The sequence below is a fragment of the Magallana gigas genome, chromosome 1, assembly GCF_963853765.1.
Source record: "Magallana gigas chromosome 1, xbMagGiga1.1, whole genome shotgun sequence".
NCBI classification, from domain to species: Eukaryota; Metazoa; Mollusca; class Bivalvia; order Ostreida; family Ostreidae; genus Magallana; species Magallana gigas.
In genome coordinates, this window is record NC_088853.1 from 6,566,311 (window position 1) to 6,584,137 (window position 17,827).

Sequence of the window (17,827 nt, forward strand, 5' to 3'; positions counted from 1 at the left end):
CAGATAGTGCTGTCTTACTTCGCATGCACATCGAACACGTGTGTCGCTCATACAGAATGCATAACGTCTGCATCATTTTTAAAACCCCGGAGGTAGTACATCCAACAAACTAAATGATAGTCAATCCAAGAAAGTAACAACGTTACATCGTTTCCATCCGTTCCTACAAAAACGCTCCGTTTCTAAAATCCACGCAATCATTGACATTGCTCGATCTGCCACACTGTGAAGTTTGCGCATATGCGATATTATAATATACACAGGAAAACGGTCTACACTTATCGAGGATTTTTGAAGTATATGTGGCTGGATTTCGTTCTGTCCTGTTTCGTCATTCGTCATGCGTTGCCAGTGAAGTGTTTGTCATATTACTTTGGTTCTAAAAGTGTTTCTACACTTCTTTTCGTCCAAGGTAACGTGTAGCGATGAGCAGAACAATAGAAATCGACAACTAATATGGTGGTAGTCGGAGAAAAAAGGGAAATAATGCGTATTTATGAATTCATGTCAGCTTTAAGTATTGTATAGTGTTAACAACATAACAGTATTCTACTGACTTGTGTCTTATATTCTAGTCACAAGCAAAGCAATGCGATGCTTATCCTATTCACAGCTCCTATCACATATTTCACATATGTTACACGTATGTTTCAAATTTATTGATGATTTTGTTACATTTCTGTAATTCCTGTTTATGTATTTGTGTCAATTTTTACAACTTTGCACTAGACACAATAAACTTCTCTGCCATAATCCTGGTGTTTTTGAACATTTTTTTTGACTTGGTCTGATATAGAGGTTTAGTTTGGCTGCGCATGGGCAGCTACATATATCAAGCGTGCGATAAACACAAGCAAGAAAACTCCAACGCTCTTACTCTTTTTAAAACACGGTTTATGAATAATTGATCCAAATATCAACAAACTGTGCCAGTCGAAATATGAAACTGACATGATCTGAGAATATAGAAGGATTGTCAATAAAACAAAAACGAACCTTTTTAAGTGACTCAGCGTTTCTTATTTTATTTTTGGAAATTGTTTTTTGTTTGTTCGGTTCTTTGTTGTTCTTTTTAATATTTTTGTTTTGCAAAACAGAACGTCAGTAATTAGGAACATTGATATATAAATATTTCAATTAAACCAAAGAATAAACAACTTTGTAATGAGGCATTGATAATTTATTTTCAATACAATTTTCATATATTAATAATGCATTAAAATATTAACACAGCTCGTTGTAGGACAGGCCTTTCGTTCAACTAAAAGAGAAATGAGAAATAACTTAAATATCAGTTGTTGATTTGCACAACAAAAATCAAACGAACATTGATAAAACAATTTCTCTGCTCAACTGAGTTAAGGCTTGGACTGTACAGAACATAGTGTTGTCTCCTTTGGGGTTTGTACTTTGTAAAAACATAACAACAACTTACATCGGTTATTTTTCTCTGTCGTGTATGGATTTATTAGTTGTAACTTGGAGGAGGACAATACTTGTTGGAGCAGGACACACTTCCGTTAGACTTACAGCGACAGGTGTTACATCCGTCTCCTTTAGGGAATTTCTGTCCTACCTTGTATTTCTGACCGTTATATTTACAAGCTACAAAAGACAAAGACAGTTTTAAGTATTAATAAGCTAAACGTGATTTTGTTTTAAACTTTATATACTTTAACTAAATATTAATTTAGCAGGTCCTTCGTTTTGTATCGGGTTACTGAAATATACGTTGTAAATAATAACTTTTGTTTTCATTTTGTTTTATGCAACATTGATTGTACAGTCTGAAAAAGCCAGGACGTAGATTTTTTAAGGGTTGCATTTCGCAACTGAACGTAGATAAGTCTTCGTGTTTAAAGAGGAACTTAGTTTATATCGTTTCATATCGTGATAATTATTTTCTTTTCTCAAACTGTGAGCTGACATTTTACTTACTTGTGATACAGGTCTTCTTGGAACACCACACACGGCCGTTAGATCCACATGTACACTGGTTACAGCCATCGTCAGCGGGGAACTTCTGTCCAACCTTGTATTTCTGTCCGTTGTAGTCACAGACTACAAACAGTTACGTTCATTGGTATCAGAATAGAAAACACAATCTTATAAACTGAACATAACTTTGAAAAAGACAAACATGAAATTTATTTTCAAAAAATGCAACAACTATTAGTTTTATACATGAAAATCTTTGATAATAAATGTATCTATATCAAATAAACTATTATTCCTTAGTGAAACCTATATCCTTTTTATGATAAAAATATCAATTTCATACCGATATCTCCAGATTACTTAGGACTTCAAACCTAAACCTTAATGATAAAATACATTCTCCATTACATTAAAGGATTAGCTTTGATATTGCGATAACTTACAGCAGGTTTTCTTTGAACAAGACACGCGTCCTCCAGATTTACAGGTACAAGTGTTGCAGTCATCTCCAGCAGGGAACTTCTGTCCCACATTGTATGTCTTTCCTTCGTAGGTACATCCTGCAGTGAAGAAATAAGACAATCATTTATAAAACTAAGCTTTTATTTATTTCTCCAATAAAAGAATTGTGTTGATAAATTGACAAAAAGTATTCTTAATCAGTACCTCGTGGTGGATTAGGTCTGTAATTAGGCCTATACTTTCCACTAGCCTGCAAACGGAGAGTTTAATATAATTATTGCTAATACGCCTTGGTCTAAAACGTACACGTAAAAGCGGTTCGCACATCTATGCTTTATATTTTTTTGGTATTTTATAGTTGTAAAAGGTAGATAAACAACTTTAAAACAATACTTGTCGCTGCTATGCTTAATCAATAAACGCTAACAATCCATCAGAAGTATATACAAATCATAGGGCGTAAATAAAAAAGGGACTTCGAATTGTAAACAAATGAAAAACTAATCGTCGAGAATGGAAACCTCCTAGATTTGGTTGTGTATGCTATTAAGCTTTTTTGGCGGAAAACAACCTGCGCTAAATCAGATACCTCGCCAGATGTGAAATATATAAGTAGATGAGTACATGTAGGTAAGTTCAGAAATGCACGCGATAAAATCCACGCTAACTTGTTGATGAATTATATTCCGCCTATCGTTCACTCTAGATATAGTGTTTTTAAAGTATATTCTTTCTATTGCTTCTGTCGTATTAATTTAAGATGGAATAATCGCATCATATTATCACTATGATCTAAAAAGAAGTGTCAGCAACGAATACGATAATATACATGTAACAATTAAGACTGTCCAAGTGTTGCAACTAATATATTAGGTAAACAGCAAGTAATATTCTAGGTAAAAAAAAATATATAAATAAACTTACAGCGACAGAAGCAACAAACAGGAGAACGAGAAGAAGTTTTCCCTCCATCTTAACAGACTGTGTCAGACTGGTATAGAATTGCTGTAAGACGGGGAGTTTTATAGAAAACTAATTATTCAGCATTATTTTGACGGTACCTTTTAGCAAGTTTTGGATTTTAATTAGACAATAACTAAGCAATTTTATCGTAATTGACATTCTACCTTCATAAAAAAAATTGCATGTCACCTCATTATTTTAATGATTTAAAAAATAATCCAGTGTACTGGATTTTACGCAGTTCAAAAGACTGGAATGATTTTGTATTTGAGCCTTTTTTTCATATCTAAAACATAAAAGGACAAAAAACCTTATTGTTTGATAAGAAAATTTGAGTCTGACATAATCATGATTTTTTGTGCATTCCGTATTTATTCTGAAGCTTGTGGCGATTTTATAACAATTTTTGATTAATAAACTGCCTTAACTGAGTCTTGTAAAGATCAGCCGTGTCAGTTTCTTCAGAACTAGATGAAGGATTCAGATTCGTTTTTCGTTTGAAAGGGGAAAGAGATTGCTCGGTGTATGCATTGTAAACAAAATATTTGTTGCAAGTACAACAATCACTTGTAAATTTGGAGAATATTTTTTTAGATGATAGCTTTGAGCCCTATAACCATACTATCCGGGTGAATTAGGACATTGCTTTAAATTTCAAGTGTCCAACCATTTTTTAAACCAATCATTATGGGACCTGAAAAATGTCTTTTCTTAATTCCATTACTGTGCAAAAATAAGTGGCAATACATTCAAATTCGACGAAAAAGCACTCGTATATTAAAAAAAGTTTGTGTTTTTCATTTCTGGCCCATTTCTTTATTGTTAATATAAGTACATAATTGGTCCATTTATATGAATTTTAAATGTCAAAAAGATGTCTGTGCTTTGTTTTAGCTTTTAGGTAAACTGAATATGATTTTGACATATGGGCATTCTTTATGTTAAAAAAGGCCATATCATGCAAAAATATTATAAAAATCGTTGACTATTTAGGGAATCTAAACAAAATGCGGTTAATAAAAAAATCCTAAAATCATACAATATTTAGATTTACTTTTATGAAAAGAAAATCTTTTAACAAAAAAAAAATCTATCAAAGCAGTTTAGTTTTCGAATTTTCTTATCCTTTTTCAATGCATAGTGCAGGATGAAGCTTTGACATTGAGGGTCATTTTGTCGACAAAAATGCGATTTTTAAGGTTAAAGATTTTACTAGAACTACAAAAGAAGATGAATTTATTCAAAGCCTTTATCATTTAAAGTACTTGCTGATTAGTCTGATACTAACATTAACGCACGTGTCTAATGTTTAGTGAAGTAATCAGAATACTTAAAGTACATGTCTTTGATTTAAAAGAATAACATAAATTAATCTAAATGTATATGTTAAATTTATATCATCTTGTTAAAGTTTGAAGATGTGACTTATTTACCTTTGAAAACGTCATCCCCTTATGCGGCAGTTTCAAATCATCTTTTGAAAATGTCAATGCGTTCTTTGCAAAGTTTTTACGTACACAATAATCACATTATTCAAAAATACACGAATTGATTACCTTAAAAACAAGAGGCCAATAGGCTTTAACAATCACCTGAGTAGCATATAACCAATACACAAAATTGTCGAAGAATCTCATACATGCATTTAATTAGGTTTTATTCTGGAGTAGAAAAATTATTAATTTGTAATGACGACCAATTCCCTTACTAAAATCTTTTAAAAAGAACTATAGAATCTATAATTTTGGTGAACATTTTAAAATCTGGTCTACAAAATTATGAATTCAGTTTTCCTTTCAGATGTTTGGGACTAAAGAGGATATTTTTTTTAACATTATGTGGATTAACACCTATACATCCATTTTGGCCGTGCCCTAGAGTCAAAACCCATACTCCAGGGGACATGGAGATTAGAATTTCAGTAAAGGATTTCATGGTAAGCATAATTAAAAGTCAGTTTTTTTATATAGTTGTGTGAGAAAAGAGAAGAGACTGAAGTTTTAAACATTATATGCATTAACACTTTATTGCTCCCCCCCCCCCCAATGTCCTGACCCAAGGGCCGTGAATTTCACAATTTTGGTAGAGGGCCTCATGGGCATTATAATCATGCATTTAATTTTTAACAAATATATATGGGAGTAGAGAGGAAGATTTTCTAAGATTTAATACATGTTTACTATATGGCCATATTGGCCTTACCCTAAGCCTAAACCCCTGACTCAGGATTCATGAATTTTACAATTTTGGTAGACGGCCTTATGGACATCATAATCATGCATTTAGTTTTTAACAAACATATATGGGAGTAGAGAAGGAGATTTTCTAAGATTTGATACATTTTTGCTACATGGGCATACCCTTGAGCCTGAACCCCTGACCCAGGGGCCATGAATTTTACAATTTTGGTAGTGAGCTTCATTGACATAAAAACTACTTATTATTTCCTCACATGTGTGGGAGAAGAGAATTTTTTTTTCTCAAAATTTGGCTTTTTTGCATATTTGGGCCCAACTGTGGCGCCCCCGGGGGTGGTAGAACCATTAATTTAGATTCTTCTTATTATAGAGATGCCTCAGAACAAAAATAGTAACAATCAGCCTTGAAGTTTTCAGGTGACCTTAAAAGTATATTTATAACACTTAATTTATTGGAAAATGCAAATGCATTGATTGCTATTTGATATTAAGGCTGCTTACTGCTTTCACTTGAATGAAAGTTACAAGAAAAAAATACTTTAGTTTAATAAAATTATTGCAAAAAAGAATTTTAGCAGAATTGCAGGAGTTCATTAGATATTTGCAAGTTTCTTTTCAAGAGTTTTTTAAGTGTTAAAAACAACTTTATAACAGCTAAACCCTAAGTGTTTTAGATAAATCTGATGTTTGATATTTTTTGAAGGCTTGGTAACTTAAGTGTAATACTGCTTGTTCTTAATATAATGTGTTAATATCATACAGTGATAAATTAATTTGTAGGGGAAAAAAGCAAGGTAATGTTTACCACAGGCATTGCCGTGCGACGACAAATGTAGTGTTTGACATATTATAAACGTTTGGATAGTATTAATATAAAAAGTGTGCGTATATATAGTGTGTTTGTACCTACACATAATAAATGTTACTCACAAATTGCATAGGAATAAATCTGGAAACTACTTTCTCATACACGGTTACTTATATTGAAAGTTCGGTGATGTTACTAGAATAGAACCAAGTGATAAAATCAATGTTACAAATAGCAAAAACCACAAAGAAATTAATTACGAAGGGTATCACGAAACATTATAAACATGGTATCTTTTTTTAAATTTCTTTGCTAATGAAGTACAAAAAAGAACGAGTAAAACATCATGTCAAGAATGAGTATAACAAAAGACATTGCAGAAGTTTCCTCAGTCAATTAAGCCATATTTAAAAGAGAAGACCGGTCAGCAGAGGATGATCACTCCTATTAGGCACCTAATCCTACCTCTCTCTTTTTAGGTAGAGTTGCTCTGCTCTGGATTTGAATTTCGTTTTATGGATTTTGAAATGGTTGACAGTTTTTTATTGTCATTTTTCATCATAAAAACTATATGTTTTTACAAAACAAACTTGACATTAAAGTGCACCGCGGTTTTTATCCTTATATCAAAAGCCGCCCCCGACGTCGAGGTGGATATAACCCTATAACGACTTTTAAATAGTCATGTTTTTGCGAATCAAAAATGAGCCTGTTTATATGATTCTGCTCAATTATATTTCTAAGATTTCTGTTCTTTATTACCAATGCACAAAGTGCTATTCAATCGGGAAGGAAACGAAACGGAATCTTTTTGTAAACATGCCCATGATGTGTGTTATATGCCATGATTTGTTTTTTTCCAAAGAGAAATACTGTAGAACAACTTTTATTCCAGTGCTAGAAACGTTTTGCAAGGGTCTCGTCATCACAAATATTTCTCGCCGCGATCCATTACGTTTTATATGTGGTAATAACAACACTTGTGTTGATAATACCTTGTCGCTAAAATGTGTCGCTGCAAACGTTTTTATATAAGAAAACTTGCAAGATAAAGTTGTCGCAAATAAAAGTTGGTTTACAGTAATTCTGATGATGTTCATATATGTTTGTCATTGAAAGGAGTTGTTTGAGTATGTTTTCATTTTACAATCAAATTAGAAAAAAGAAATTTCGATAATATTAGTTAAAAGAAAAGAACTACTTTTCAAATAAAATGCAATCTTAATAGGTACAAAATTCACTGTTTTTCAATGTAATATGCTTTGAATGAGTACTCTATTCTAATTTAAAATGTTGTAACGTTACATGCATTATTTTTTATCTTGATGCTGAGGCAATAAGTTCACCCATACTTTTGGGGTTATTTTAGATAGTTAGTGCATTCCACATTTGTTTGTCGTACCACATGTTTCTGTTTCTACGAGCATGGTCACATATTTTTGGAAGATTGATTATTGGTGCCACGATGTAAGTTTTAAACATGTTATCTTGTGTATATGATTGGACACGTATCAGAGTTTTTTGAAATGAAAGCACAAAATTGATTTCGAAATGTTTATCATAATGTGTAGAGGAAATTGTTTACTGTTATTTTTTGCACTAAATGTAAGCGTCACTGAACCTTTCAAAAACGTTATATTAAGCTTTTGTTCATGTTAGAATTGAATAAATATAATCAAATACTTCTTCTTGTTCAAAAATAGTTCGAGAGAGTATCAGATTAATGTCGTTGGATCAAATTTATGGCATTTTCATCTGGGGATCGTCAGTCTACATAACAGTGGAACTTAAGTTTAGTATATTGTAAACCACACAACAACACTCTACTGACTTGTTTCTTATATTCTAATCACAAGCAAAGGAATGCGATGCTTATCCCAATCACAGCTCCTATCACATATTTCACATATGTTATACGTATGTTTCAAATTTATTGTTGATTTTGTGACACTTCCATAATTCCGATTTATGTATTTCTGTTATTTTTTCAACTTTGCAATAGACACAATAAACTTGTCTGCCAGAACCCTGGTGTTTTTTAACATTTCTTTATTTGGTCTGATCTAGAGGTTTAGATTGGCTGCGCATGGGAAGCTACATATATTAAGCGTGCGATACATACATGCAAGAAAACACCAACGCTTTAACTCTTTATAAACATGGTTTCTGAAAAATCGATCTGAATTTTAACAAATCGGGCTAATCGAAATATTAAAATGAAATGATCTGCGAATATAAAAGTGATCAAAAGACGGACCGATCTGAAGTCGGACAACTTTCATGCCGAATTATTCCCCTTTCTTGTTGAATTTTTGTTTTCAGATCTAAAATAAATTATACAAAATATTTGAATTTGTTTGGAGTTATCTTTCTTTGTTCGATATCAATTTTCCGGTCTCTTCATCACATGACCTTTCGATTGTTTCAAGGAGGGAATATTGAAGAAGAATTTGGTAAGTTTTTAAAATAACAAACATATTTGCAAAGCTATTTTCATTATACAGAAGAACATATATATTCAAAAAACAGTTTCAAACGATAAAATGAAGTTTATTGAATGAAAACATAGTGTAAAATCATTGCTTTATAAGGAGCAATTTTTTGAAATTTAACTTTACAAACACAAGTCATAATTGATATGGTGTCGGACAGTAAAAGTCATTAATTTGATCATGAGTCGGACATGTCCGACTCAATGTCATTTTAGAAAACATGTTAAATCATCATATAGATCTTTGAAATAATTTATTTTTCCCACGATATAAAGTAGCCTTCAAGTTTGTTTAAAAAATGTAGAATATGTATATATCATAGGCGCGATCGCGATCTTTTAATTGAATTATTCAACCAAACGACGAATATTTTTACTGGAATTTGTAGATAAAAATTAACAATTTTTATTGGGGATACAAGCCTGTATTTTCTTCAAGGAATGTTAAATAATTCAACATCAAATATTTAAAACAAGACTTTCTAAATGATTCGAAATTCCAATATTTCCGAAAATAACAATATTTAATGGAGTTGAAAATCATGAATAGGCGATAAAATTCATTAATATCTTATTTTTAAATCAAACGGCAAAAAAATTTAATATCAAGTCTTATTTTTTACTAGATCTACCTCAACTATGAAAAACGTTATGGTCAGAAATATATATGCTGTTTGCATGCATCATTGGGGATCGCACGAGATCCGATTGGAAGTTGTCCATTATTGTAAGTGGGAAGAGGACAACCCTAAGGACAATTGTGCCATAGCCATTTTTGAAGATATTGATTGTACAAGACGGGTCGCATACTTCCAGCGCGAAGACAGTTCTGTGCTTTACAGATCATTCAAAGATAAATTGATTAATGGTCCTTGTTACCTGAAAGCAAAACAGCATATCAACAAATTTTCCAAAAAGAAAGGACCGATGCAAAACATTTCCTTTGGCTTTAAGTTTAGTGAAAGCAACATCAGTTTGATTAGAAACATCACTGAACACTATGAGAGAGTAGTTTTCTAAAGAAATCAAAGAAAAGAATAAATACACTTTATAGAAAATTACAAAATAACCTGAAATATTCTTTAGATTCATGTTTTATCAACGATCTATACGATTATTTGACATGTTGTTGCATTAAGTAGATTGTTTTTAGAACCACTCTAGAGGTTTTTTTTATTTATTTTATCAGAATAATGCCAGGGCCTAAACAGTTTACGGAAGAAGCCATTTCAGCAGTTGTCGCCGATGTCAGAAACAGTAAGCTTTCAATCAGGAAAGCTGCCGCGAAATATAAGGTCCAAAAATCTACCATTAGCGATCGGCTTACATGGAAGGTCACCGAAGGAAGTAAATGGGGAAGCAAACCAGTCTTGAGTGGAACAGATGAAAACCAAATGATAGACTGTGCTATAAATAGATCACAGTTGGGAATCGGCTTTTCAAAGTCTATTTTTTTAAGGTCTGCGGGAGCTATGGCAGAATCAAGGGGTCTACGATTCAAACATGGCAAACCCTCTGACATGTGGTGTTGCCGATTTAAGGCCAGACACGACACATTTTCGTTAAGGTCTCCAGAAGCAACTGCATCCGTGCGATTCGATGCCATGACAAGACAACGCATGGCTTGCTATTTCCATGAAATTAGAAACATCATCCAGTCCCCAAACCTTAAAGATCATCCTTCGCGGAGGATTTGGAATATGGATGAGACGGGGATTACTATGTCCCATAAACCTAATAAAGTTTTGGCCAGAAAAGGGGCCAAAACGGTTCATTGGGAAGGTGTCCATGTCTCGAGAACTAGTTACCGTCATTGCATGCAGGAATGCAAATGGTGATTACCTTCCACCTCACTTTGTAATTCCCGGAAAAACAAAAAGGAAGTTGGAAGGTAATGACTTAGAGGCAATAGTCTTTGAGAGGATCAAACTTCTCAGTATCAGATTCAGGGTGGACCAAAGATGGCATCGCTAGGCTTTGGTTCACCGACACTTTCTTAAAAAACGTAGGTCCAGCTCGGCCACAAGTTCTAATTTGTGACGGCCACGGTTCACACAATAATGTAGAGTTTGTTGAATTGGCAAAGCAGAACGATATAATTGTCGTTGAACTTCCCAGTCATACCAGTAACTGGACCAAACCGTTTGACAGAACAGTCTTTAAATCGCTTAAAAGTCACTGGAACACTGTCATAGACAACTTCACCAAAGGAACGGGTGTGGCTGTCGGACATATGCAATTTCTTCGCCTGTTCAATGTCGCATGGGGAGCAGCCCTTACTCCTGCGACAATAAAAAATGGGTTTGCTGCAACGAGTGCTATACCAAATGAAGCCTTTTGTCACAGTGAAATTAGTGTTCCAAGGGTGGAAACGGCACCATCCCCACCAAGTAGCGCAAATTCTAGCACTTTTTTGTTACCATCCAGTTCTCTCTCAGTTTCAGTTCATAACCTGTCTTTTCAGTCTGTTTCTTCTGTAGACCAACCTTCCCAGGTTATCACGAGCGTTTCTTTAAACCCTCTCTCTGAGACCATATCGTCTGTTTTTCTTTCACTTCCTTTCAATGTTGAAGGGGAAGCTACTTTACCGTTACTATACGACCCACTTGAAGGGTTGCTTGTAAACTCCGATTTAACCAGTCTCGAAGTAGACAATGTTCAAGGTCTTGATACTAGCTCATGTAGTAAATGTACCCCGCATGAGGCACTCGAAGTTGCAATTTAATGCAGCACTCTTGTCTGGAATAAATACAAGGTTGAACAATGATTTGCTGTACCAGAGCTGGAAACATTATACCCAGCAAGTCCATCAATATTCCGGCAAAGTTAATACTTCATCTTTACTTAACTCCCCTCCTATATCCGCAAACATTCAGGTACCGACCACTTTACTTCCTGTCTCAAGTGACTCTTCTGCTTTTTCTAACAAAATGTATCCACTGCCTTCTCGTCCACCTGTAAAGAAAACAAAGAAGACGGAGTACTTTGTTATTACTGCCGACGAAGTTATTCACCAGAAAAAAGAAGCAGCAGCGTTTAAAATTAAACAAGAAGAAATTAAACAACAAAAACGCTTAGAGCGTGAAAGAAAACGTTCCGAGAAAATTATTAAAAAAGGCAACCAAAACGAATCCTAAAAAGAGACACACTGAACTTCAAGACTTACTTTGAAAGTTCCAAGCAAACAATTGAAATAGCATTATTTTGAAAATGTATCAATCGCAGCTCAATGACAATAAATAGTTTTACTGATGACGTTGGTTTTGCTGAAATATATATCAATAAACTACACTTAAGTTTGAATAAATATCCATAATGTATTTAAAACATACCTGAACAATATTACAACCAAGTCCATAAGATTTCAGAGTTTCGTCTTGAATGGTGAACTTTTACAGACAAATGCCCCTTGCGTACGCGCTGAACTTCGAGGAAAAGAAAATGGTCATACAAAATCCTAAATTGTTATGCTATTAGAGCTCGTTTTAAAATAACGTCGATTTTCCCAATGCACTTGGTGACAAATGATGTTTACATATTGTTTTCCTGAATACTTTACTTACATGTACATTTACTTCATCTCTCTCTCTCTCTCTCTCTCTCTCTCTCTCTCTCTCTCTCTCTCTCTCTCTCGTCACGAGCAACTCTCACTTAGTGGTAAAATCGACGGTATTTTTAAACGAGCTCTAAAGGATCTAAATTTAAATTTACTATTATATAGTCCTGATCTATCGAAATGAATGGTTTGGTTTCCCCTTTTATCAGTCAATTCATGCTGTTACTCCCACCCCCAACGCTCATTCCGAATTTTTTACTCTATTTACATGTACGTTTTTGGTTATAAACCTTGATTTAAGGAGAAATAAATGTTGCATGTAAAAAATAACTTATAAATCATTGATCTTCCTGGATTATTATGATGAAATGTGTGTATATGTGCATTGAAAAATTACCGTTGACCGTATTTTATGAATGTCCGACTCAATATCAAATGTGTCCGACTCACGAGCGAATTTTATTTTTAGAAGTTTATCGCTAACGAATGTTTTGTAAGGTAAAATACCGAGGCGATCCAGGCAAACTATGATAGACAATTTCGAGATCTTTCGGACAACACCCCTTACAAGAGTGTGTGCAATAGTATATGATCTGCATAACTTTAATAAAACGAAGGGTGTCCGACTCACGATCACTTTACCTAAATTAGACACAAACGTTTTTTTCCAACTGACTCAGTATTTGTTATTTTTTTCCTTTATGCTTTTTTGTTTGTTTGTTTTTTTTCTTGTTTTTTATTACATAAAAATAGGGACATCGTACATTGATATATGAACATTTCAATCAAACTAAAGAATAAACAACTTTGTAATGAAGCATTGATAATTTATTTTCAATACAGTTTTCATATATTAATAATACATATAAAATATAAACACAGCTCGTTGTAGGACAGGCAATTCGTTCAACTAAAAGAAAAATAAGAAATAACTTCAATATCAGTTCTTGATTTGCACAACAAAAATAAAACAAACACTTTTTCTGCTCAACAGATTGGGGTTTGGACTATGCAAAACATTACAACTTACTTGGGTTATATCTCTCTGTCGTGTATGGTTTTACTATTTGTAACTTGGAGGAGGACAGTACTTGCTGGTGCAGGACACACTTCCGTTAGACTTACAGCGACAGGTGTTACATCCGTCTCCTTTAGGGAATTTCTGGCCTACCTTGTATTTCTGGCCGTTATATTTACAGGCTACAAAAGACAAAGACAGTTTAAAGTATTAATAAGCTAAAAGTGATTTTGTTTTTAACTGTATATACTTTAACTAAATATTAATTTGGCAGGTCCTTCGCTTTGTATCAGGTTACTGAAATATACATTGTAAATAATAACCTTTTTTTTTAATATTGTGCAACATTGATTGTACTGTCTAAAAAAGGAAGGACGTAGATTTTTCAAGGGTTGCATTTCGCAATTGAACGTAGATAAATCTTTGCGTTTAAAGAGGAATTTAGTTTTAACTCGTTTCATATCATGACAATTGTCTTCTTTTTTTTCTAACTGTGAGCTGACATTTTACTTACTTGTGATACAGGCCTTCTTAGAGCACCACACACGTCCATTAGATTTACATGAACACTGGTTACAGCCATCGTCAGCGGGAAACTTCTGTCCAACCTTGTATTCCTCTCCGTTGTAGTCACAGACTACAAACAGTTACGTTTATTGGTATCAGAATAGAAAACAAAATATTCAAAACTGAACATTACTTTTAAAAATGACAAACATGAAATTTATTTTCAAAAAATGCAACAACTGTTAGTGTTATACATGAATATCTTTGATAATAAATGTATCTATATCTAATAAACTATTATTCCTTAATGAAACCTGTATCTTTTTTATAATAAAAATATCAATTTCATACCGATATCTCCAGATTACTTAGGACTTCAAACCCAAACCTTAACGATAAAATAATTCTCCATTACATTAAAGGATTAGCTTTTGATATTGCGATAACTTACAGCAGGTTTTTTTTGAACAAGACACGCGTCCTCCAGATTTACAGGTACAAGTGTTGCAGTCATCTCCAGCAGGGAACTTCTGTCCCACATTGTATGTCTTTCCTTCGTAGGTACATACTGTAATTAAAGAATAACAAAATCATTTATAAAAGTAAGATTTTATTTACCTAGAATAAATAAATTGTGCTGATACAGTGTATAATGACTCGAAGTATCTTGAATCAGTTACCTGGTGGTGGATTAGGTTTGTAATTAGGCCTGTACTTTCCACTAGCCTGCAAACAGAGAGTTTAAAACAATTATTGATAGTATGCCCGTGTCTAAAACGTACACGTAAAAGCTGTTTGCACATGTATGCTTTATATTTAGATTATCGAATATAGAAAGGTATTTTATAGTTGTAAAGGTAGATCAACAACTATAAAACAATATTTGTCGCTGCTATGCTTTATCAATAAACGCTAACAATCCATCAGAAGTATATATTTAAGATGTAATAACTGCATTATATTATCACTATGATCTAGAAAAAAGTGTCAGCAACGAATACGATCATATACATGTAACAATTAAGACTGTTCAAGAGTTGCAACTTATACATTAGGTAAACAGCAAGTAATATTCTAGGTAAAAATATACATAAAAAAAACTTACAGCGACAGAAGCAACAAACAGGAGAACGAGAAGAAGTTTTCCTTCCATCTTAACAGACTGTGTCAGACTGGTATAGAACCGCTGTAAGACTGGAGGTTTTATAGAAAACTAATTATTCAGGATTATTTTGACGGTACCTATAAGCAAGTTTTGGATTTTAATTAGACAATAACTAAGCAATGTTACCGTACTTGACATTTTACTTTCATAAAAAAAATTGCATGTCACCTCATAATTTAATAAATATGGTTTTAAAAAACCCAGTGTACTTGATTTGACGAAGTGCAAAAGACTGTAATGATTGCGCACTCGCACTTTTTTTCATATCTAAAACATAAAAGGACAAAAATCTTATTTTCTGATAAGAAAATTTGAGTTTGACATAATCATGATTGTTTGTGCAGTCCGTATTTATTCTGAATTTTTATTTTATTAACTGGGTCTTGAAGATATAAGCCATGTCAGTTTCAAAACTAGATGTAGAATTCAAATTCGTTCTTCGTTTGAAAGGGGTAAGTGTTGACAGGTGTTTGCATTGCAAACAGAATATTTGTTGCAGGTAAAACAATCACTTGTTAATTTGGATGATATTTTTTTTTACAAATGATAGCTATGAACCCTATAACCATAACATACGGGTGAATTAGGACATTGATTTAAATTTCAAGTGTCAAATCTTACTTTAAACCAATTATTATGGATCCTGGAAAATTTCCTTTTCTTAATTCGATTATTGTGCAAAAATGAGTGGCAATGTGTTTACATTTGACGAAAAAGCCCTCGTATATTAAATAGATTTGTGTTATTTATTTTCCTCTATTGTTTACATAAATACATAATTGGAACATTAATATGAATTTTGAATGTCAAAAAGATGTCTGCGCTATGTTGTACTTTTTAGGTCAACTAAATATGATTTTGACATGTGGGCATTCTTTATGCTGAAAATGCAATACCTTGCACAAATATTATAAAAATCGCTGACTATTTAGGGAATCTAAAGAAAATGCGGTTAATAAAAAAACTGAAATCATACAATATTTAGATTTACCTTTATATAAAAAAAATAATCTTTTCGTATTCTCTTATCCTTTTCTAATACATAGTGCAGGATGACGCTTTGACATTAAGGGTCGAGAAAAATGCGATTTTTAATGTAAAGGGGGATGTCTACACCAAATACGTGTAGGAGAATTTTGTTGCATGCTTTTGTTACTAATAATAGACACACTATTCAACAATAATAAACCTCAAAGTACAATACTCTATTTTTAGAGAATTTTTAAAATATCAGTTCGCTTCCAGATAACCCCTTATATGTCAAATTTTTAAACATTTCTGTTTTAAAACTCTAATGAAAGTGAAATGTTATAAAGTTTGAAAAAAAACAAAACAAAATAATCATGAATGAAGTTTGTATGATTTTTATTGGAATCCACATAAATATGAAACTGAGATATTAAAAATTCTTTTAAGGCAATCTGGTGGATGAAATCTCACAAAAATCTAAAAAATAGAAACAATATCCGTGGTTAATGAGTTGAAAGAAAGAAATTGAAAGAAATTGAAAAATTAAAAGAAATACTGAATTACTGCAAAAATCTTGGTTTGAAAGATCCTGTTTAAGAGTTGTTTTTTCTTGATTTTACTTTGTCTCAAAGATCTTATATTAGTAGTGCTTATGATAATGTTTGAATCTGAAGAATTATATTTTTAATGAATGTATTATATTCATATTTAACTCTTTAAAACAAAATGTAAGTAGTTCCATTGCCTTTTACTTTTTTTTATATACAATACAAATTAAAAACAACCATATGCATATTTATACATACATTAGTTGTCCATAGTGATACGCATGTACGTGTGGTAATTTAAAACACGCTCTTTTTTAAGATTCTGTCGTTCCCTCATTTGGCTGAAAATCCGGACTTCCACTGTTATTGCTACTTAGCTATATCTATTTTAATTAAAATACATTAATTAAGTGCCAAGCTGTTAATGCAAGTCCTATTCTGAAAATGTTTTAAATTTGGGAAATTGGTATCAAACTCAATTAATACAAAAGATGGTACTACGGAACTTTAGTTTAATATTAATCATGCATATACGGTTCAAGTGAAAATATTATATCTGCTCACTTTTATCGATAATCCGCCACATAATTACGATCGCCTGTTGCAGATAAAATGACAAATATATATTGCCAATAGCAGAGAGACAGTACATTATTTCGATTTCACGTTTTCTGTACATAACAGCTGATAATCAATGTTAATTGAAAGCTTTAATAAATTTGTCATATTTTCGAAGCGTTTTGGTTATTTCAGTCTTATCTCATCTCCCTCGTTAGACGAGTTCAATTGAACGGTGTATAGCTATTTTGTACCACGACATAATGCTATCATTTCGGAACAAAATCGCGTTTCAAACGGACATATTGCGACGATGTATCCTTTCACCTGAAAGATTTTACGAGAACCACAAAAGAAGATCAATTTATTCAAAGCCTTTATCCATTAACATACTTGCTGATTAGTCTCATAATAACATTAACGCACGCGTTTAATGTTTAGTAAAGGAATAAGAATATTTAAAGTAAATGTCTTTAATTTTTAAAAATAACATAAATTTATCTTAATGTATGTGTTAAATTTACATCATCTTATTAAAGTCTGAAAATCACATTTAATTTTACATTAGAAACCGTCATCTCGTTACATTACTGGCTCTAAAAACCCCTGTCACAGAGCCCCTGTATACCCTGTTATCCCCTGTGCG

General features: G+C 32.7%; 1 protein-coding gene across 1 annotated transcript; it reads right to left on the bottom strand.

Moving 5' to 3' along the window:
* Positions 1-1,468: 1,468 nt before the first annotated feature.
* Positions 1,469-15,094, bottom strand: LOC105326916 (kielin/chordin-like protein). Its single transcript, XM_066084879.1, has 10 exons — positions 15,047-15,094; positions 14,622-14,667; positions 14,393-14,509; positions 13,949-14,071; positions 13,491-13,616; positions 11,745-11,815; positions 2,605-2,650; positions 2,382-2,498; positions 1,939-2,061; positions 1,469-1,605 (listed from the first exon to the last, which is right to left on the bottom strand). Exons 1-10 carry the CDS (start codon positions 15,092-15,094, stop codon positions 1,469-1,471), a joined length of 954 nt encoding a protein of 317 aa, XP_065940951.1.
* Positions 15,095-17,827: the final 2,733 nt, after the last annotated feature.